Source organism: Polypterus senegalus, chromosome 1 (genome assembly GCF_016835505.1).
Source record: "Polypterus senegalus isolate Bchr_013 chromosome 1, ASM1683550v1, whole genome shotgun sequence".
NCBI classification, from domain to species: Eukaryota; Metazoa; Chordata; class Cladistia; order Polypteriformes; family Polypteridae; genus Polypterus; species Polypterus senegalus.
Window position 1 is genome coordinate 286,592,363 of NC_053154.1, and position 22,830 is coordinate 286,615,192.

A 22,830-nucleotide genomic window follows, 5' to 3' on the forward strand; every position below is an offset into this window, starting at 1 on the left:
GTAATTGTCACTTCTTTTGTTCCTATTGATGCTGCTTGAGCATTATGTCACTTTTTACATTTAGTTTTGTAAAATCAGAATAAGTTAAATTGTTAGCAAGTTGAAGTAAGGGCAGTGACAAAAACTGCCACAGTGAAACATGTAAGCATATTACTATTACATACGGAATGGTAAACGTATATTTGAATATTTCAAAGCTGTTAGTTTATTGTTGTGTATAATTAGAAGACATTTTATATACCATATGCTCACAGTTTAGTTAGTAAAAGCTTATGGCAGCGCGTCCCCATGGTCAGAGAGTTGGTTTTATGTGTTGTGTCCTCCAAGTCTCTCCCAACCCCCTGTGTCAGGGTACTTCGAGACCTGAACTGGCCCAGTATGAGAGACTGTGAATGGAGGTAAACTAACATTAGAGTCCTGGACCTTGCGTGTAATATTGAGAAGGTAGGCTTAGAACCTGGAAAATGCTTTTATCCTCCATCTAGGCATCTTATGCGTGCTATAAACTCTAAGAAATACTACAGAAGTAAAACCATTGTACCATCTCTCACAATAAGACAATAGCAAAAATGTATCTGCACATACTAAATTGCTTTTATTAATCCAGAACTGCATGCTACAGATACTGTACAGCATGAACATTTATTCATTACAAAAATGTTTTTTAAACCATTGAAATGGAAAAAAAAAAAAAGAATAAGAGCATAAAATAGAACAGGAACATCACAGCCGTTAGGAAACATTCAAACTATTCACAAAAATGTCAACATTAGCATCTTAGTAAACCAGAGAAAAACCGAGACGGGTTACAGTCGCGTCATGTCAACTACTATGGCACCAAATGGATGATTTTCTGGTAACTTTGTACAGCCTTTTGCAACATCAACATGCCTGTTTTTAGCTCTACCTATGCTTAGTAGTGTACTGTATAGTGGCAGTTTTTTTTTTTTTCATTTCATGTCTTAATTTACTTAATACCCTCATATTTATAATTTGGCCCAGAAGGGGGTGTATATGTCTTTCTTTTTTATCTTTATTTTTTATTTGACAATCTGCTACCAAACACATCTGTCATAGCAACATTTATTCTACATACATAGCAATCTATGTAACGTCACAGCAAAATATGATTAAAAAAATTACTGCTATAACATAGGGAGAAGAAAAGTTTGGCACAGAAATTTATATGCAAGTCTACAGTCTGCTACAGACCCAACTGTAGAGTAAAAGTAGGGTATTAGTCATTTTTTACTCTTAAAATCACTTTCCCCCTTGGCGCATTCAAGTTTCCTTTTGTAAAATGGCTTTTTGTTTCATAGAATAACGTTGAGCATATCTCTCCTTTAAAAAGAACTGTATTCCGTCCATTTGGCGGTGAACGTGTTTTGTAAGGAAAAAAAATTTAAAATTATTGTACAAATGACCCATATATAAGTTGCTTTATGCTAAGAAAAAAATCTTTATACAATGTTTTCAGGAAACAAAATAACAAAAAGAACATATTTAAAAAGGGACAACATACATGATACAACAAGCAATTTCTAAAGCAATAAATACTACTGGTTCTATAGCGTTGTAAAGATTTGTGTCAAAACCCCAGGCCTCCCACTCCCAACCCCAAACCCACTAAGTCCAGTCCCAATACCCCAAATACAACGCCATGGAACAATGCATATTAACACAGTATCTCCCCCAAATATTTCTGTACATTTAAACAATAACAAGTAACATCACAATAAAAGTTGTTCCGCACAATTGTTGAAGTGGCACTGCATTCACCGTGCTCTCAAAGTTTAACAGATGTAATATGTATGATTGATTCGCAAGCTCGTATTTAATACAAATAATGAAGAAGAACCAACTCCTTCCAGAAAAAAAAAAAAAAAAAAAAAAAAATGAAAAAGAGGGGAGGCAATGTTATAACAGCTTTTCAAAAAGATACATTTCAGTCTTTCAATAGTTCACCTATTGGAAATATAATATTTTTGTGATTTTTTTTCCATCTTTCACACATAAAAGGCTGTTAATTAAAAACAAAAATTGGCAGAACCACAAAGCTCATAATCTGCAAGTTTCTTTTTCTCTACAATTGAAATAATGATGGGTCAAATATTGACCAATGAACTTGACAAACACTGTACTAATTTAAAAGACATAATTAACACAAAAACAAAAAATATATATTTATATAAAATTAACAAAAAGAACATTAAATTTGTAAGCTAATCTATAGACTTGGTTACAAGCGAAAGAGGCTGGGGTTGAGTTCCAGTGATGGTATTATGGGAATGCAACAAAGATGTTGAAGGTCTTGCCAGTGAAGAGGAGGATGCAGTCTGTTGTGATGAGATGGTTGGGTGGTCCAGTGTCCCATTTTGTGTGCCACATTTGCCAGCTGGGCTGTCCAGGAGTACTAATGAGGGTGGCATTGAAAGGTGTGCCAAAGGGTCTGGTTTCATAGTCAGTGAGAGAGGTTGCATTTGTTCAGTCTGTGATTTTGAGTCTTTTGAGGGTGAGGCTAGCATAGACGGAGAACACGGAGGAGAGTCTAATAAGCTTCCATCTGAAGAGGGTGGGCTGGCGCAGCTACCTTCACCTTGTATGTAGCGAATGCACTTTTTTTTTCTCCTAGAAATAGGGAAACAATTATCTGTAAACAAAGGTTCAATAGACAAAAATGTTTTAAAAGCATTTCACAATGGCTTTAAAATATGCTGGAATTAATTTTTATGGCAATCAAATAAACTCAAGACTAAAATGAATCTACTTTCGGAATGAAGGAGTGAGACATGCAGGTAAATGCTGTTCTAAATTAATAGTTGTCTTTGCTTTAAAAATTAGCATTTAATACACAAAAGTTGACAAATCTACAGGAGTGCCTGTAGACATATGAGCAGCATACAAGTCTCTACACAGGCTTGCCTTGTAAATTGTATACTTTACAAAGGTATAGAAATATGGATGTCTAATCTCATTGACAACCAAACATAACTGAGAAAGAATAACAGCAGTGGAAAGCAGGAATGAATGAAGGGAGAGGAGAAAACAGAAGAGAGTAACAGAAATAACTGGTTCTACGGCCTGCAGGCTGTGGCTAGATATTAAAGATTCAGTGATAGGGCTTGAACTTTTGAAGATATTTTAACTATCCTGTTGATATTTCAGCTAGAATTCTGAACGAGTTACCAGTTTTATTTTTTGTGGATATCTGGTAATTGGGTTTTTACAGGCAGGAGTGCACGGCCAAAATGCCAATTTGGAAGGCTGCAACCACTTGGTGAAGCATTGATTTACAGAGTTTTAGTAAATACCAAGAAACAAATAATCAGCTTCTGTCTTGCTTAGCAAGGAGAGTTCTGCTAAATTTTTACTCTGTTGAGTGTGGAAACATTGATCAAGCTCATTAAACAAACACACTGAATTTCAGGCATGTCAATGTCACAATATTTGCGTCTTGATTTATTGTGGCCACAAATTTCTTGACAATAGCTCAGCTCATTTTAAGCGGGAGCATTACTCAAGTGTAAAGTGATGTCCAACATCTGAAATGGCTTTCTTGTGTACAAAAATGGGTGATATAAACAGCTTCTAAAATAAAGAATGCAAGTCTACATAATTTCTTTCTCAGTTATTTACATTACCTTAGTCAAAAAATAATTACTATGCAGTCAAAACAGTGATTGTTGTATTTTGTTTTATCCCCAAATTGGACTTTAGCTTGTACCATTTCAATGTATACTAAAAGTTCTGTGATGAGGCCAAAGGGTATTTTATTATTTCCTGTAGTTCTTCCCATATACTTATTTTTAAAACAATGTATCAAGACTAGGAAATGTAATTAACAATGTTAATACTGTTAAAGTAATTCCATTACAAAATATAATGATACACCAACAGGTAATTAAAATTATTATTTTTTTAATTTCTCATTTTCAGATAAGAATTGTTTCGCAAGTTATACCCAGCCTGTATGCACTGATGCGCTTAAAAGCAGCATTTCAACGTCAGAATTTATATAATTAAAAAAAAAAAAAAAAAAATGGGCACAAATTTGTTAAAGCCATTAAAGCCTGCAGGAGCAGCACATGCTATACTGAGAAGTATTCATGCTGTGAGTTGAAATTAGAAAAGAAGAAATGGATGTATAGAAATACATGGCATATCAAAATAAAGCAGATTTAAAGGGAAGAGGGGCAGGACGTGCATGTTTGTGAAAACAATCCTGGTAAGATAAGCCTTCAATCTATCTAGTAGTGAAAAGAAAATGTGAATGTATATTACTGGCTTACTTGCCAATTAATATAGTACTATCTTTACATACAATGTATTTGACCAAAGAATGAATAAAATGTAACAAAACTCCACAGACTGCCAAAAGAACCTCCAAAGGCATCACTCATGGCAGACTAACATAGGCTGATCATAACAGGAACCTAACATTACCAATATAATGGATATTAATAAGACAGATGATAAATGTAAGGAAAACTAAGAAGGAAGACAAAAATAAGTACAATTTATTCCATTATCCAGTATTATTTTGTGTATGTGTCCAAAAATACAGCACAAGTCTCCCTTAGTAAATGCTAAATGAATGATAAAACTATACCAAACTGGAAATATATTTAACATTGCCAATATTTAATGGATTGGTATTTAAATTCTAAATTGCTTGGTGTGCAATAAGTACAGTAAAGACAGCACCTATCTCATACATACAATTACTTATATCAGTGTATGGGAAAACTTAAAACATACTTTACGGTGATCATTTCCTCTTCTGGTCTGCGAATATTAAATGGTATACAGTATGATGTAAACATGGTCAATTCAACCGGTTTGCATGTAAGTAGCATTTATTTAATGATAGCTTTAAAACTTCATAAAGATGTGACGTCTCAAAAAAAAAAAAAAAAAAAAAGAAAAGTGACCTATTGTTATTTTTGTGACAGTTGTTTACCTTTTACAATGCACAAACACTGCTATTACGCAACAATTAAACTTTTGGCAGTATATATCTTCTTATCTTATAAATGTGCATCTTTTAATATGTTAAACACCACATAAATTGTGACTCTCTAAGATGATTACAATTGTGAGTACTAAATAACTATAATCATATTGCACAAACTGTCAGTTTATGCAGAATCCGCAAATAGTTCCATGCATTTATCAAAAATTTCATTGAAAATAGTGCTTGTGTAAATGAAGCAGAATTGTCAAACATACATGAACAATGAAAGGTAAATGTCAGCAAGCCAAGACTCTGTTGTGAACAAAATGATTAAAAATAACATCATCAATTTAATTTACATTCTGTTCATAAGATATGTAGGGTTAAGTGTTAAGAAGATTAGAAGTAAGCAGACAACAAGGTTTCATGCAATGAGAAGATGTTCAAAATGTAGACTGGTTTCAAAACTCCCAATGGATCAAGGGAGCACACATAATCTGAGTGTCAAAAGCACTCAGTTATTCACACAAATGTACACCTTGTGCAGGGGCAAGGCCCAAATACTTGCTAGAAGAGGAAGTTCGGGTATACATAATGTATCAAATATGTGGTTTATATAATCCAATTAAGTACTTTTACCTGCCAAAAATAAACTGAAAAATTGACACATTTACTGTATATGAACCTAAATGCATTCTTATTTATCTGTGCTCATCTAGTAAATATCAAATTAAATATTAATTAATTCCAGTTCTAAATTGTCTAAAGATTAAAAATTAATGCTCTTTAAACCAGAATTTCATAGAATTGAGCTGTCTTTAGTTTAAGAAAATAAAAAAGCAACAAATTTGTTTCTACACTGACAGCCACAACATTAAAACCACCGACAGGTGAAACGGATAACACTGATTATCTTACAGTGGCACCTGTCAAGAGGTGAGATATATTTGGCAACAATCAAAACAGCCAGTTCTTGAAGGTGACAGGCTGAGAACAGGAAAAATGGGTATGTGTAAGGATCTGAGCAATTTTTACAAGAGCAAAATTTTGATGGCTGAACGACTGGGTCAGAGCATCTCAGAAATGGCCCAAAGAAGGACAACCAATGAACCAGCGACAGGATCATGGGCGCCCAAGGTTCAATGATGCAGGTAGTCAGTGAAGGCTAGTCCGTCTGGTTAAATCCCACAGAAGAGCTACTATATCACATACTGCTGAAAAACTGGCCATAAAAAAAGTCCAAGAACACACAGTGCTTTGCAGCTTGCAACATATATTGGGATGCACAGCTACAAACAGGTCAGAGTGCCCATGCTGTTCACTGCCAAAAGAAATTACAATGGGAATGTGAGCTCAGAACTGGACCATGGAGCAACGGAAAAAAGGTGGTCTGGTCTGATGAATCACATCTTCTTTTAGATCATATGCGCGGCTGGGTGTATATGTGTGTTGTTTACCTGGGGATAAGACTGCAGCAGGATGCACTATGAGAAGAAGGCAAGCCATAGGAGAGAGTGCAATGCTCTGCTGGGAAACCTTAGGTCCTGGTGTTCATGTGGATGTTACTTTGAAACATACCACCTACCTAAAGAATGTTGTAAACCACATTCACCTCTTCATGGCAATGGTATTTTATGATAGCAGTGGGCTCTTTAGGCAAGATAATGTGTCCTGCCACAGAGCAAAAGTTGTTCAGGAATGGTTTGAGGAACATGAAGTTCAAGGTGTAAACTTGGTCTCTAAATTCCCCAGATCTCAACCCCATAACCCTCTTCTTCATTAGTGACTAGTTTTTGCTGCTAATTCACTTGTTCTGCCTTAGTTTTAATTAGCTTGACTCGGGCCGCTTAGTTATTTCTTTTTCCTTAATTAGCAGCCAAACAATAATGAGACGCAAAACGAGCAAGTGACCAGCTCACCACATTATCTGAACATAAAGAAAGGTGATGGTCTCTGTAAGGTTTATCTCTCAGGTATATAATCAGAAACAGAAAATCAACAATTTTGGAAATGTCTACTGGAGCAGAATAAGAGCAGCAGCAAGCCGTGGAATTAAGTAATGGGGTTAATTAACAGCAAGCATCGGCTACTCATTAAGGAACTGGTTGGAGTGAAATTGGCTGGAGTTTGAAACCCCAATTTAGCTGGTCATCTGCTGGCTCGTTTCATGTCTCGTTCTGTTTGGCTGTCATTTAATGAAGAAAAGAATCAATTCAGAGGACTGAATCCTTAAAAGGGATATTAAAATGAAGGGACAAGTAGTTAATTAGCAGTGAAAACAGGTCACCGATTAGGAAAAGGGTTAGAATGAAAACCTGCAGTCACTGCGGCCCTGCAGGCCTGGAGTTCGACACCTGTGCCCTAGAGCATCTGTGGGTTTGAATGAAGAAACAAGTCTCATCCATTGAGGCTGCATCTCACAGCTTAAAGAACATAAAGGTTTTACTGCTAAAGAATACTTTCAGAAGTCTAGTGGAGTTCGTGCCTCGATGGGTCAGAGGTGTTCTGGTGGCACATCAGGGACCTACACAATATTAGGCAGGTGGCTTTAATGTTGTGGCTGATCAGTGTTTTTATACTTGTCACAAAATTAATCACAAATGTATGCTCTAGTAGCAAGGCTTCTGAATACCCAAAAAACAGTGGGAGAGTTAAAGCTATTTTAAAATAAATAAATTCACATGTAAACAACCAAAAACAAATATATGTGATAAATCCCTGCACCACACAATGTGTACAGTATGAATAAAAATGGTATTTGGAACAAGAGTCTCTAAAACTTTCCCTTCTGTACAAGAATTTTTCATTTTCAACATTTTTGGAAATTGCACCTTTGATATGAAATAAGCAGTCAATCAGGTATTATAAAGTTACTGTTCATTACAGCATACACATCTTACAGTAGACAATAGTTGAGAAAGTTTAAGAGACCCCTGGACCAATAAGAAAGACATCAAGTGTCACAAAGAGGGGGGGTATTACTTAGCAGAAACAAATACCTACCATGAAAATATTCCAAATTCAAAGACTGCTTGTATTAGAACAAAGAAATAACAGGTTTAAGCTATGTCAGGTTATTAAGCAGGGAGGTGCATTAAGGAGAAATTATGCTATAGAGGGAAAACATTCACAAAACAAGAAATCACTAGAGGATTACCAGTAGTGGGAAAAGAAAAAAAAAAACTTTTTTGATTGGCTGTGGGGAAAAAGTTGCCAATAAAACTGTGACAAATTCTAATATAAAAAGAGAGAGAGAAGTAATACTACCCTAGATATACTGAATATACTGTATTTTCGGCACTTTATTTCACACAGTATATGACAAAACATTTACAAATGAATTTTAAAATGCTTAAAATCAGCATTCTGGATACTATTCAGCATACAAGAACTATTTAACAGTATACAATTAATACATGTGGGTCTGAAACTGATATGTAGTATATTTTTATTGTATGTAATATTACACAGTTTATACAGCAATTTATACAATTACAGCACAACAAATACAGGATTCATTCCACGTTCTGCCAATCTGAGTTAATTTTAGGTCATCAATTTGTATTTACAAAAATATCTCCTATCTTTTTGATCAACTGTACTGTTTTCTCCTTTGGCATTAAATTAAAAAAATTAATTTGCAAAGCAATTAACAAACAGCCTAAAATATTGTTGTGGTCTACACTGACAAACTTGCAAAGAAAAGAAGATATTTTGATGAGACTTTTCTTAAAGCCAACTATAAAAATTTTATTGAGTGTTTACTTACATATCTTCATCCTTACAAAGTTTACTCAGTAGTAACATTTAAACAGAGGCAAATAACTTGTCTTTACTACATCTTTTTGCAACTGTGATATACAGTACACCCTGCCATGCTTTACTGTGGCAAACCAGGTCTAGTTTCATATCTATTATTCTATTCTTGATGTCATGTTTTTCCTCTTAGTATCTGTTAATACTACACCTTTATTTCTACTTTATAACTGTTACAATTTTATTCTATTCCATAATTACTTTTTCATTCAAATATTGTTCTTAACTCTTTTTTTTTGTTGTTTGTTTTTGTTCATTACAAATGAGGCAACAAATAAAGAACAGTTAACTGGCTAACTGATTGTTAAAGTAATTATCATAGCACTGGCCACTTTTCCCCACAATAAACCAGCAAAAAAGAATCAGAGTGAACTGCACCATCCTTTGCGACAGAAGTATTCAAGCAGAGTGTATGAAGCAATGATTGTCATTAAATTATGTCAAACAGAGATTTTTTTATTGCCTTCATTCCCAAAAAGGTCTGCTGGGAATATACCTGCATGGTTTGCACCATAAACTCTGTTGGTCAAGTCCGAACAATGCACGGCACTTCTTTGGAGTATTTGCATCTGTTAGCCAAAGGTAAACACAAAAATATAACAACAAAAAGTAGACACTGGTCATTGGGTGTGATATCTAGCTGAAGCTAGCATTTCAGCTACATTCACTGGTAATTTCCTCTTGCCAGACAAATAACATTTTGCAATTATTTCTGTACTTTAAATCAAGCAATGATCTATACTGGCTATTTCAAACAGAGCTCTTCAAACCAATGCCAATCCAAGCTGTGGCAAGTGCCTTTAGGATTTCTTAATAAATCATTTATCCTTGAATTTATCTTTTTTATCCTAGACTGAAGGTAAATAAACTCTTAAATAAAAAAAGAAATGCCTGCAAAAATTATTGAAAGCCGCAGAAATTGTTTCCAGCCTAAACCCAGCTCACCAAGAAGTCACAGAGGCAAGAAGGAATGGAGAATTAAAAATAAAATAAAGAGAAAAATAAAAGGTGATAGCCAGAAAGGAGAAAGTACCAATTCAAAACCAGCTGCAACCAGCCATAGCAAGTCTGGGAATACTATACACACCTGCACGGACCGCACCAGTTATTCTGTTGATCAAGGCCAAAGCGCGCTCGGCATTTCTTAGGAGCGCTCAGGTCTGAACGAATTGAAGAAAGAAGCGAGCACAGAGGAAAGAGAAAGAAAGAGAGAAATAAAGAAAAATAAGGGGAATGAATGAATTTATCACCAATTAATAAATGTACGTATTAACCCTTAAAAGAACATTTTAGCCAAAAAATTTAAATGGGAAAGTATGGCAATTAAAGCTGCAGTATCCCTTTTCTAAAGGACTGACTGCCTTAAACACATTGTTAGTCAGATAAAATGAATGTTTAATTTGTTTAGTTAAGGGAGTCCATTAGTTTTTAAAAGATCATTAAAATTGATATTTACTACATTTAAAAAACAAAAAACAAAAAAACAGCCAGGTGTTTATTTAAAAAATGGGACATGGCAGCTTTTTTTTTTTTGGCACAATTTATTTTTTAGTCTAGAAAGAAATGTTGTAAGTGAAAGGAAGCAGACTGCAGAATAGGACATTAGTCCTAGCAGATAAAGCAGTGAAGCTAGCGAAGATTAGATGATTAATTAGTGATTGCATATATATATATTTATATATATACATATTTTCATATATATATTTATTAGTATATAAATTCACTTCAAGTAAAGTTACTGCATAGAATGAGCAAGGCAGAATTACTGCTTGAACATGCTTTTTTATATAAAGATAAAAATGGAAAAGGGTAAGTACTAAGCAGTTAGATTAAGGAGGTTTACTTTTAGTTATCAACGGGAGAAATTTCATTTCAGCACAGTCACTTTAAAGTAATACTGCACATTAAATATGCCAATAGGAGAATGTTAAATGTTGCAATATTTTAAATTACAGAGTCATTGTACTCCCATAACTGGGTTTTAAGTCATTTAACAAAAAAAGCAAAAATATATAAGATGCTGAAAAGACAAAAATAGAAACATCAGTTATTTACCCTTTATTAAATTAATATATTAATATTACACAAGCTATAAATTTCTTTCAGTTAAAAAAAAAAATGAAAAGAAAGCATGAGTTAGTAATTGAAGGACTCAAAATGACATTAGCACCTGTAATCGGAGGAAGTGAAAGGCAAGGATTTGGAAAATATTCTCTGTGTTCTGAAAAAAAGAACAAATACAAGGCCTTCAAAAATGTATCTAGACTCTTATTGGCTGCAATAACAAGTTAGCTATGCAGTATTTGCTTAACGCACAGAAGAAATAAAAGAAAAGATATGAAACAAAATTAGCAAACCTCCTTAATTTAAGATGGGGATGATTATTGTAAGGCATGCATCAGAACACGGGTACAGCCCAAGTTAACATCTAACATAAAGAAGCAAACAAACTCATAGCCAAGGCACAGGCATTAATATAACATTTTTTTCCAGTTAATAGCTCTTGCAATAATAACCTGAACATCAATATGTCTAGTTCATGCACTGGCAGTTTGTATTAGCTTTTAACAAAGGGGTAGTAACAAACAGTACATTACAACATTTAAATGATGCACTAGCTAGCAACCAGATCTAAATATGCCAGGCAAAAGCCTAGCCCTTTTATCTTTGAAATGTCACAAGTCTGACACATGATCGCTACCCTCTATTATAAGAGATAATTGCTGCTCACTTACCATTGGTCTCTCCCTGTTGCTTATCCCTTTTTCGCTTCTTTTTTTTTCCCTTTTTATTTTGAAATACCATTAAAAAAGAAATAAAAAGAAACCTTAGTTATTATTTTGTACATAACAAAAATATAAAAATCATATAATAAAATGTGTACTCATAGTTATAACTGTGCAAAGTGCCTGCAGATCGTTGGAACTTGTGGTTCTTTTATATTAAACAAACACGTCTGCTTGAAAGAAGGAGACACGTAGGGAGGGGAAAATAGTGGTTTCATCTTCCATCAAACTGAAAACTTTAACTTAGCATCAAAACCTCAGGCTGCTGCAGACAAGTAAGAGTTTGGTGTTCCTGCCTAGAGCAGCAAGAAGACCCCAGTTCAACTACATTAGTTACCTAGTATCTTTAGGCTTGTGGAGAAGAAAACAGGAGAACTGAAAATATCCTAAATTTTGTGGGTCTTCTGACCCCTCTAATGGACTGATGTTTTTTGGTGCAGGCAAAATATGTGCAAGCGTTTTCTGCTCTTTTGAAACCTAAGTCATGCCTTACTTCTTTTTTGCCTGTAAAAACATCTTTTGACAATTTACACAAAAGCATCCATCCTCCACAGTTTCAAACGGCAACAATACCTTTGAGTTGACATTAGCATCAAGTAACTGAAATGATCCTTTCACCTCACAATACTTGCATGGATGATTCATTCGAGTAAGCAGAGACCACTCAATCAGATTATAAAGCAATTCAATTCCTAGAAGTCTTCTATTGCCCCTGGCACGCTGTATCATAAACACTTTATAGCAGACCAAAATCAGGCACTCTGGGTGATTGTGTTGGTGTGAATTTGCCTAACAGCCTGGAGAATCCTACTATTCCCCAAGTGATGTTCAAAAAGTTTCAAATACCCATCTTAAATTGACCCTCCGCTCCAAAAGATCTCCAACTGGAGTTTAGAATATTTGTTTTCTTGTTCTTTTTCCTACTTGAGTCATGCTTGGAGACTTCTATACACCCAGACTGATAAAGGAATAAAGTCTGCTACACTTTGTAATTTTTTTTTCTTTTGCTCATATAGCAGAGGTCAAAAGCTGTAAGCATGAGGAACAGCAGATACTACTGAAATATTTCTTTTCGATATATTTGTACAATACCTTAAAGCATCTAAATCACATAAAACCTTTATGACCATAATGTTAAAATAAAACTGGCAATGACAGTTTTATCAGTTACCACAACCAATGACTCTTTATTTTCCTTATTTAAATATATACAACTTACTGTATAGTAAATGAAGGTATTTAAAACACTTTGCTTCTGTACAATTCAGATATGAGCAAGGATCAATGCATCCAGAAAGCATTCATACCCACCCCAAAACCCTTATTAGCTTTGATTGAGATAAAAGTTGGAGAGCTTTGCATGTTTAGCTCTTATGTATTTTCCCTTGCTATAAGCTTCAGTAAAATCTGGCCTCAAATTTACACTAAAAGATTTTTTTTTTACTTTCTATTCAAAAGAACATCTCAATGCATGGCAAAAACAGCAGGAGATGAGTGAGGCAGTAAATAAATAAAAGTATCGTGGAGAGTGACATGGATGCAGAGTAGGTAAAAAATGAAACTGTAGTAAACAACACAAGCATTTCTTATAAATAATTAACACCATCACCTAAAATGAAACAAATAAAATAATCTTACATGCAATCATTATGTATTTCGCAACAATTTACTATGTCTTGTATTTATCCAAGGCAAAATTCTCTTAATACAGACACGTCTTAAACTCCTGGTGGTAACCATTACAAGAATTTAGTGGGAACTGCTGAATTACATTAATTAATGAGACTGCATAATTTTATAGGTCAGTACCATTCAAATATGGCAGTTCAAAGAAAGGGGGAGGACATTCACCAGTGAAATCACCAACATCACAATTGCTAACACTGGCAAAACAGCAGCTGTGCTTAGGTTCTGTAATAATTTTGCTTTTGCTACTGCTGTTTCCAGAAAATTAAATTTTATGCACAATGCACTCAATCTCACACAAAAATGCATTTCAGGAAAAAAAAAAGCCATGATGAGACAGAAAAGCATAGTCAGATATAAAGGAACAAGTATCTGAAGATGATGGCTATGGCATCTTTTATAGATGCTGAAGTATCAGTAACAGCTATTTTCTGCTGTATAAAACTATTCGTTTCACTGCTACTCACCGAGTATACTAATTCTACTGTTGTATTTGCGAATAGAAAATGCTTTACTACAATGTACATTTATTGTACTATGATAAAAGTGGCATAATCAAATGGACGTCTGGATTAAATGTTTCGTCTCTTCCCTGGCTGAAGACTTGCTATTTACTAACAAACCTCTGCATTTCCCTGTAAAATAAGCCAATTATTTGTATATTTCTATATGTTACAGGCCCAAATCACTTGAAATTGGCGCAAAACATTAATATCAGCTAAAATAGTTAAAAAAATCCTCAAGTGTGTAGCTGTATATATTTTACATAATGATTAATTTAAACAATATATTTACTATGTTTATTTTTTGACTAAATACATTACAGATATAAAAGACTGAAATGAAATCATCTAGATGTAGATTAAAGTATAGGTTAAGAAAGAGAATTGTGCAATTTGCCATTAATTCTATGGTTATGTAAAGACCAAGACAATAAATATAATTTGTTTTTCATCCGTTTACTCTTTTTTAAGCACCCTCCACAAGATCTTAGCGGTAATGAAATCTAAACTTTGCATATTCTTTAAAATATTTATGCTTCTTCCAAAAGCATAAGGCCAATAAGTTTTAGGACACACCAACATATCTACTTTTGACAATTTTCCATATCCTGTTGTACTACCTTTACAAAAAAAAAAAAAAAACAATAAGCAAGGAATTTGTTAGGGAAAATAATTTTTTTTATTTAAAGAAAGATTTAAAGAAATTTAAAGAAAGGTAAACTTAAAGACAAACTATAATACCTCATGCGAAAGTGCTTTTAGCTTTTCCCATCTTAAAAAAGGTGGGTAAACAAAGCTAAGACCTATCCAACACTAGCCTGTTAGAACAGAACTGGCCTTATATTAAATGTGGAAAGCACCAGCAGCTCACTTATGACTGTAAGGTTTGATATTTTAGGTAGAGAAACCTTGGGAAATCTGGAAAAATTGAAGTAAGTTAATCATCACATCATCTTAATAATTGATGGTTTCACTTCCACTTTTGTGTCATGAAGCAAAGGGAAGTGAACTTAAAACTATTGAGTATCCTTAAAATAAACTCTCCAGTAGTGCATAAGACTTAAGAAAGTTACTGTATGTAAAATTTAAACATAAAAACTTACATAGTTGTCACGTGCTGACCAACCCGGGTAAAGCTGCATATGCAGTTGTCGCTCTTTTCTTGCCAGTTCATAATATTTAGCTTGTTCTTCTCTAGACAATGCATGCCACTAATAAAAGAAAAAAAAAAAAAAAAAAAATCACATGAATAAATCACAGGCCTGTAGATGATGAATCACAATAAATAGTGTATTAAATGAAACGCAAAAACATCATCAATAACTAGCTAATGATTAATATAATGTATCTGGTACACTATGTACCATTTAATAGGAAAAAAAACAAACCCAAATAAATAAATAAGTAAAACCACTGCTTTTTCAAAACTGCTGTTTTCTGTAGCAAAATGCATAAAGAAATTTTTTAAGAGATTTTCCAAACAGTAAAAATATGCATAGCCAGTTACACTCTGGTCACTATCCTGAGAGGTATACGGCTTCATTATTAAAAAAGCTAGCGGGGGAATGCTAGGATGAAGGAGCAAATATCCACTATCTTGTTTTTCTGAATCTGACTCCTTCTGGCCAAGAGGTAAAAGTACACCATGCTGCTGATGTACTATGCAAAGAAAAAAAATAGCTGATAACATCAGCTCTTTATTTCACAGAAGCCACCAACATTAAAACAGAAAGTGCCTCTTACCCTCCGGCCAAGGATCTGATTGATAGCTGCACTTTCCTTCAACGTACACTCTGCTACTACTTTTGCTCTCATTTCCTTCATATACAACATAAATGCATTCAAAGGCTTTTTTATGTGAGGTTGCTTCTTCTTCTCTTCTTCCTTTTTAGAATCCTGGTGTTTTCTGCATAGAGAGGATGAAGAGTTAAACAGTTATAGAAGTTTTCTGCTCATATCTTTCTACATGTCACTTTAATAAATTTACATTTTCCATAATATTTCAGCTTTAACTTTGTAAAAGTAATGTAATTAAATAAATGTTATATCAATATTCTTTAGAAAAATCATGATAAGAAAAATAGAAACTAGTTAGAAGTAAATTCTTTGCAAGCTTTGAAAAATAACCTCTCTTACTCAGAAATTGATAATAAATTGAATTGGAGTGATAAAAAGTATTATCATGGGACAGACAATCTCCACATGATATTATTAAGAAAATAGTGGTAAAAAGAAATTACTGAATTATATATGGCTGAATTGCCTGCTTTCATTAAAATTTTTGTACATTCTTAAAGTGCTGTTACAATTATGAAGTGTGCTTATTTACTAAACATTTATTTATTTATGAAAAACCACAAAATACATACACATTTACATGTTTATCACTGCTGAAAGTAAAAAAATGACATTCATAATGTTATTTTCTTTGCATTTTTGTCTGTGAGCAAAACTTTGCATGGACATTTCTAAATTATGACATAGTACTTTTTAACAATGCTCACAATAAAAGAGGCTAAACTTTAAACCATTCTCATTATAACCATCAAAAGGACAGTGTAAGAACATGAATTATAACAGCAGAAAGTAAAAATACATTTTCACATGAGGGAAAAAAAAGCAAAAAGCATAGACAACTTACGAGTTATTGAGGGACCCAATGTCACTTTGGGAAGACTCCTGTTTGACGGTGGGTGTGACTATAGCTGGGTGAGGAATCCCCGTTGTGTGTAAACTATGGTGTGGCGGGACCATGTGTGGGGGAAACCTAGAGGTGAGAAAACTGTGTAAATCGTCAGAATAAAAGTGAATGAGCCAAGAAAGGTGGGCACAGATTTAGACACATTAATGAATGCAGAACTAGCATATGCAAGTTGTCAAATTTAATTAACATGACACCTTCAAGTTAATGAACCTCATAAGGATGCTATTTAATTCACAATGTCTGTTTTAATTATTAGCGACATTATGCAACTGAGATGTTTCACTGTTTTGAAAAATTACATAAATGACTTTCATTGCAGGAAATGCAGTACAAACCATGTTAGTACATTTTCTTAATATCCTACAACACAATAGTAACTAAATCTAGACATTTAAAACTTTGAACTACCACAAACTGACAATAATCAAATAAACATTCAATAGCATCTAATAAGGTCTAGTCAGTGAAGGTTTAGAGAACAAACTGGTACAATGAAAACTTAAAACATATGAACACAGGATACTACTTGACAATGTAAATGCAACACATAAATATTAACTCAGCACTGCAGTATACTGACTGGCTAATAAAATTATTTCAATTATTATATGACTAAGACATAAAAGTAAAAAAAAAAAACATTTTAAAAATGTTGATTTGGCATAAAGCATAACTAGACTGCTTCAAAATATCAAAAAGCATTGAATGATGCACCACAAGCACATACTTTACAACTATATAAATACATAAGCAACTCTCCCTATTAGGCAGTGGTCATTAATGGATTAAGAAGAGGAATGATGTCATGAATCAAAGTAAAAACAGGACCACTTCTGTTGTTGTTCTAAGAGGTATTACTGAAGCACTTTCCTACTTGACAGCTGTAACTTGGCACAGCTGGTCAGAGTTCTGAGCTGGTATATTTGAGGTTTCCGCCAAGGCCTTTATTATTATACTTTTGTCATTCACTGAATTTTAATAACATCAACTGAAACATTAATATGCATGTTAGACATGTTGAACAAAGTGATCTTACACCTTTATTAAAAGCTGATTAGTCTGTATAATACTTTACAGGCTAAAATGTTGCCATTGTAGTACAAATTCAAACCAGGTGGGGATTTGCAGTCATTATAACAACACATAAAAAATAAAAGTGAAAAAAAAAAAAAAATACAATTACTGTTTAAATAAAGATTTACAGATGTACAGTATCATTAAATTTAGAAATGTGTGGTAGATTTAGAAAAAAGGTTCAATGTATGAGTGGCTATGTACATCCTTCAATGAAATGACATTTCTTCCTTGCATCCAAAACTACTTGAACAAGTTGCAGCTCTTCACAACACCGTAATGAATAAAGCATACTAAGAAAATAGATTATTGTGCTGAATTAGGGGCATATTGTGCCAATGTATGACTGTATGTTTATTATATGGAAAGCTGTTATATTTAAAGCTGCTTCTTCTAATATAGGGTCACTGGTAAACCCTATATTAGCTTTATACTACCTTTAGTGCTTATCTGCACCTGCTTTTTATTCACTAAATTATTTAGAATAGAATACTGCCACAGTAAGGAATTAATATTGGACAAAATTCAGTCCACCGCATGATAAAGTCATGCATAAGTTTATACTAGACCATAAATAGGTGGGACATACAAACTGAGTAATTGTAGGAAAAGGATTTGAACTCAATTTTCCTTCCACAGGTACTTCATATTACTATATCTCAATGTCAAATATGTATAAGTGCAGGCTTCAAATCAAAATGAAATCTATTTTGAAGACCATTTAAATGTACAATTGACCAACTATGGCAGTGAACAGGTGTGTTAAGTAATTTTTACCTTCATGTATATGGACATTTTCATAATCTAGGATCATTTTTTAAATTGATTTCAAAGGCCTTTTTTCATCTGCAACATCATCCTGCTCAAATAACCTTTTCAAAATTTAAAAAAAAAAAAAATCCTAACAAACATCCGTCAAATACATGGTCATACACAAAATCAAATTGAAAAAATGAAAAATTCTAAACAGCTCATTATACCTCACTGTCTGGATGCATGGCTTGAAGCCAGAATATAATGATGGGCTTAAACTTCCTAGGAACAACTATTTTTTTTTGTTCCTGGCACTCTCTAGGGGGTTTCTTTCTCCAATTGCGGCACACTGCTTCATCATTGGCATGTTTCTGTTAACGGTATGTCATCTACTTGCCTTTATTTTATGCACAAGCAGTAGGGATGCTGCTTTCTGCAGTACAACCCCTTTGAGTTGCAGCGAGTCCGTCATTATTCCCTTGCTCTTCGTATACACTTGTTACATTTCTTCTATACCAGGCTCCAATTTCTCCTTTTTCTATACCCCCTTTCTGAGCCACAGCGCACCCACGTTATGGTTTATACATGATTCTGCTCTCTTTGAAGCTGGCTGATTTCAGAGTCGGCCCTCATCAGGAGAAGCGCCTTCTACCAATTTAGCAGGCTGAGGGCCCCGAAGCTCCAACATCTCAATCTAAAGGGGGTCACCGGGTGGCACGAATGAGTGTCAGTGAGTGCCGTTTAATTGCCAATCCAGTCTTCTCCATGGTGTTTAAAGTATAATGACCCATCACTTAATTCTGAGAAATTGCAGCCAGGCGGCAGGATGGAATGCATATCAAAGGGTTACCCTGCACAGGGCAAGGAGCCTACATTTCCTATAACTGTCACACAGATAATAGACGTGTACTTCTGTCACCCCATTATCAAAATAATGTCTTTAATTTGCTGTATATTCTTTTTTAACCAAGTAGCTGACTGGATGGTATATCAAGGGAATACTAGGTACAAGAAGGCTTGCTTTACTAACGTTATTTCACAGCTCCTTTAAAAAAAAAAAAAAGGACACACCCACCCCCACACAACCAACCCTTCAGGATTTTTAAACTTTAAACAGAGTAGGGAAAATAATCTGCATGGTAAAACAATAGTAGCTCCATGCACAGCACACATTAATAATGTTTTCCTTCTTTGTTAGTATTTATTAAAATTTAATCACGGATGATATCTGCATATTCCTTTTGACGCATCAGTGTTTCAGTTTCAAACAGAAATTCCATATCCTATTCTGGTAAACAAGTTAATGTTTTTACTTATTAATACATAATTCCATAATGAATTAGGGACATTTACAAATAAGCTAAAATCCTTAAAGAACTGTTAGCAGTCTGGCACTACATTAAATGAATAAAACACATTTAAATATATAAACGCAGCCACCTAGACAGACAGACACACATTACATCTGTGCCCCCCCTTTTCCCCAACCTCATTCAAAAGGAGTGCCAAAGTTAACCTAAACTCTCCAGAGATGAGGAACCTTGTCAATTAGCTATGCAAATTAAATTACACATTATCAAAATGCATTAGCTGTTTCAACCCTTCACAAAACAAGGAGCCTCCACCGATTCAATTAACTGTACTGGAAATCAGATGAACAGAAAACAAACCCATCATTAAGGGCAATTAGTGAATACTTAAACACAGCTCTACTGACTTGTAGGTAAAAAAGCGAGCAGTCACTGGACATTTAGCTGTAATTAAAATAGGAGGGGTCTCAAACTTATAAGGACACCAAAACAGACTAGTCAAAAAGGCAGACTTGCACACATACCATAGAAAAAGACTATTAAATGGTATTAGAAACATTATTTCCACTTTACTTGCAAAAACAAACAACATTGCATGAAATTTGCTTTGCTGAAGTACATAATCAAATGATCAATACAAACATACAAGATAAGGACATGTATACTGACGGTATTTATCATACAACAGTCCACAAACAACCAATTTACCTAGAACATATTGGCATAACTAAAAGTACTTCAGAAGAATCCAATGTAAAGATGTTACTCTCACACATCTGCTGAAAGTTTCACTATTAAGTCTGACTGTGACTAGATGCAAACAATAACAAATGTCTTATATTGTGACAATGGCTACATCTTGTCATACAAATCCATTGTTTTTACCAGCACTTTCATGGGAAAATTATTCTGACCATACAGAATACATGGCAGGAACTAACACTGGGTTGGGCAAATATATTATCAAAAATGACTAAATTTGAGTTTCAACTTAATGTAACATACATGCCTTTGGGATGCAAGAAGGAGAGGTATCCAAAGAAAACTCAAGCACACACAAGGGGAATGTACTGATACCACATATTCTAGGATAGCGCATTTGTACACCCTTTTTTACCTTCTCAAATCCAAAAATAAAGTCTTGTTTTCCACATTTTACATGTTCACTTCACCCCTATCTGGCCTCCTAAAATGCCCACAAAGGTTCCTGACATTTATTAACTCTTTATGCTATTTGTTTAAGATATAATCTATGTTACCCTAGAATTATTTTTCCACACAGGTCACATTCACCCATATGTCTCCTCATTCTGCATCAGTTTAGGAGTCACAAGTTTTCAAACCATAGTATTTCTGAAATGCAATATTTCAGTTATTTTACTTACAATGTAATATACAAAAGGTTGTAAACAAAATGTATACCTAATATTTTCTGTGTGGTTACTGCAATGTTTATATTCTACATTTACCATTTGCATTTACATAATAAATTAAAAACAGCATCATTTCCTTTAAAGTATTCTAAACTTGCTTAGTAACCAAAAAAAAAAAGAGAAAAAAAAAAATCAAAAATCACACAAAATCCAACTCTCTTTTTTGTTTTAACACTGTCTTTAACTTGTGTGAAGAAAAAAAAGCAACTTACTCAAATCAAAAAACATAATTGTGATACAGCTTAATTGTTTTGCATTAAAACCCCATGCATTTTATAGGTGGCAACTCACCTTGACATGGAAGCATTGACCGTGAGGGCAGTTGGATATGGATGCCTAAATCCTCCTGTTGTGATTGGATAAACTGGTTGACCTTGCCTAAAAAGAAAAAAGGGAGAATAAAAAGGTAAAAACCTTTCCCCTTGCTGCAAGCTTTATTTTAATTTGATCAGAACAAAAATCTTGGGGATTGCAGAGTGAGGATCAAAGAGAGCAAACTCTGAACAATTTGAATGCCATAAATCTGAGAGGAATGGTAATTAAATTTTATAACCCCTGCTTATGTCAACAGAGACCCTCTCCCCGAGCTGAAACTAGGTGTTTTGTTGTGATAATTAAACGCGAAGCGTCGACTGCTTTAATGGAGCCATCACGCTAATTGAGGGCTACACATCCAAAGGAAAACAATAATGAATGTAAATTTATACCAAAATAAAGTACAGTGAATCAAAGGGTTGCTTCTGTGCTCAGGGCCTCTTTCGGTATTTAGATCGCGGTGAGAAAACATTAAATTAACAGAGCTTAATTTGTAGCCTTTTGTCATATTAACAAGTGTTGACAAGAGTTACCAGGGGAGAGTCCCCATACGGAATTGTGGGTAACAGACTGGCAATCATGGTTCATTACTTTAATTGCACAATACAGCAACATGCAAAATAGCATTCTAAACACAAACCAGCAACTTGGATTAAAAAACAAAAATATATGTACAAATGATTGATTCTTTTATTCTATGGACAGCTCTTTTCTAAAAACCTTATTTATAAAGCCAACTCAAAAAATATGAGATTATAAGTAAAGATGATTGCAGAATCCCACCTTAAAAATGTTTTGATATATTTTTCAAGTTAATACAATTACAACTAAGAAATATTTTACAAATATTTTAAAAAAGATATTAGGTCTAATTTAAAAGTCATTAACAAAATAAGTATTCTCTCATGTCTAACATTTATTATTTTCTTATATACATATGTTACTTGTATTGTGCTCCAAACAAATCTGTTAATAACTGTAATCAAAATAAATGGAGGTTTGAGAAAACTACTGATGCTCTAAGTAATTAAAAATATTTACGGTCTTTTTAAATGGACTAATTCAGCAGGTTTTAAGATTTTGTGTTCCTTTACCATTTCAAGCACAAATCTATTTTAGTTGCGGACAATGCAGTGCAATGAGTGCTTACTGCTGTCTGATTATTAATTCAATAATTATTTAAAATGTTACCAACTCAAAGACTGACACTGACCAACAACAGGCATTAAAGCATTCATGCAGTACAGGCACCAAGATAGCAAGCACTTAACATCGTCCAACATAACAAAGGTTGATGTTTTGGAATACGAATCTTAATAATGATGAGAAAAACAGAAATGTTTTCTTAACATTTTTATGTAATATAATTTCTAACTTTGCCTTGGACTACAAAATGGATAAATATAACATTGAAACATATATAAAGTCTGTTGATTGCAAAACAACAAACACATACACACACACACACACAAGAGAAGGTGGAGAACAGGGAAAGA

The 22,830-nt window shown here is 33.9% G+C and overlaps 1 protein-coding gene across 36 annotated transcripts in view; it reads right to left on the reverse strand.

The window, feature by feature from the left end:
• Window positions 1-576: 576 nt before the first annotated feature.
• Window positions 577-22,830, reverse strand: part of tcf7l2 (transcription factor 7 like 2) — a 220,568-nt gene continuing 198,314 nt past the window's right edge. For 3 of the 36 annotated variants that reach the window (XM_039776208.1, XM_039776271.1, XM_039776377.1), the window contains 8 exons: window positions 21,311-21,397; window positions 16,387-16,512; window positions 15,489-15,651; window positions 14,849-14,956; window positions 11,506-11,554; window positions 10,941-10,991; window positions 9,858-9,930; window positions 577-2,628 (listed from right to left, as the gene is read on the reverse strand). In XM_039776208.1, coding sequence (XP_039632142.1) covers window positions 2,223-2,628; window positions 9,858-9,930; window positions 10,941-10,991; window positions 11,506-11,554; window positions 14,849-14,956; window positions 15,489-15,651; window positions 16,387-16,512; window positions 21,311-21,397 — 1,063 coding nt within the window. In that variant the 3' untranslated portion in view covers window positions 577-2,222. Of the gene's footprint in view, window positions 2,629-7,956; window positions 7,986-9,265; window positions 9,340-9,856; window positions 9,931-10,940; window positions 10,992-11,505; window positions 11,573-14,848; window positions 14,957-15,488; window positions 15,652-16,386; window positions 16,528-21,310; window positions 21,398-22,830 lie in introns of those variants that run through there. The other 33 variants (XM_039776173.1, XM_039776235.1, XM_039776202.1 and 30 more) reach the window with 27 other exon arrangements.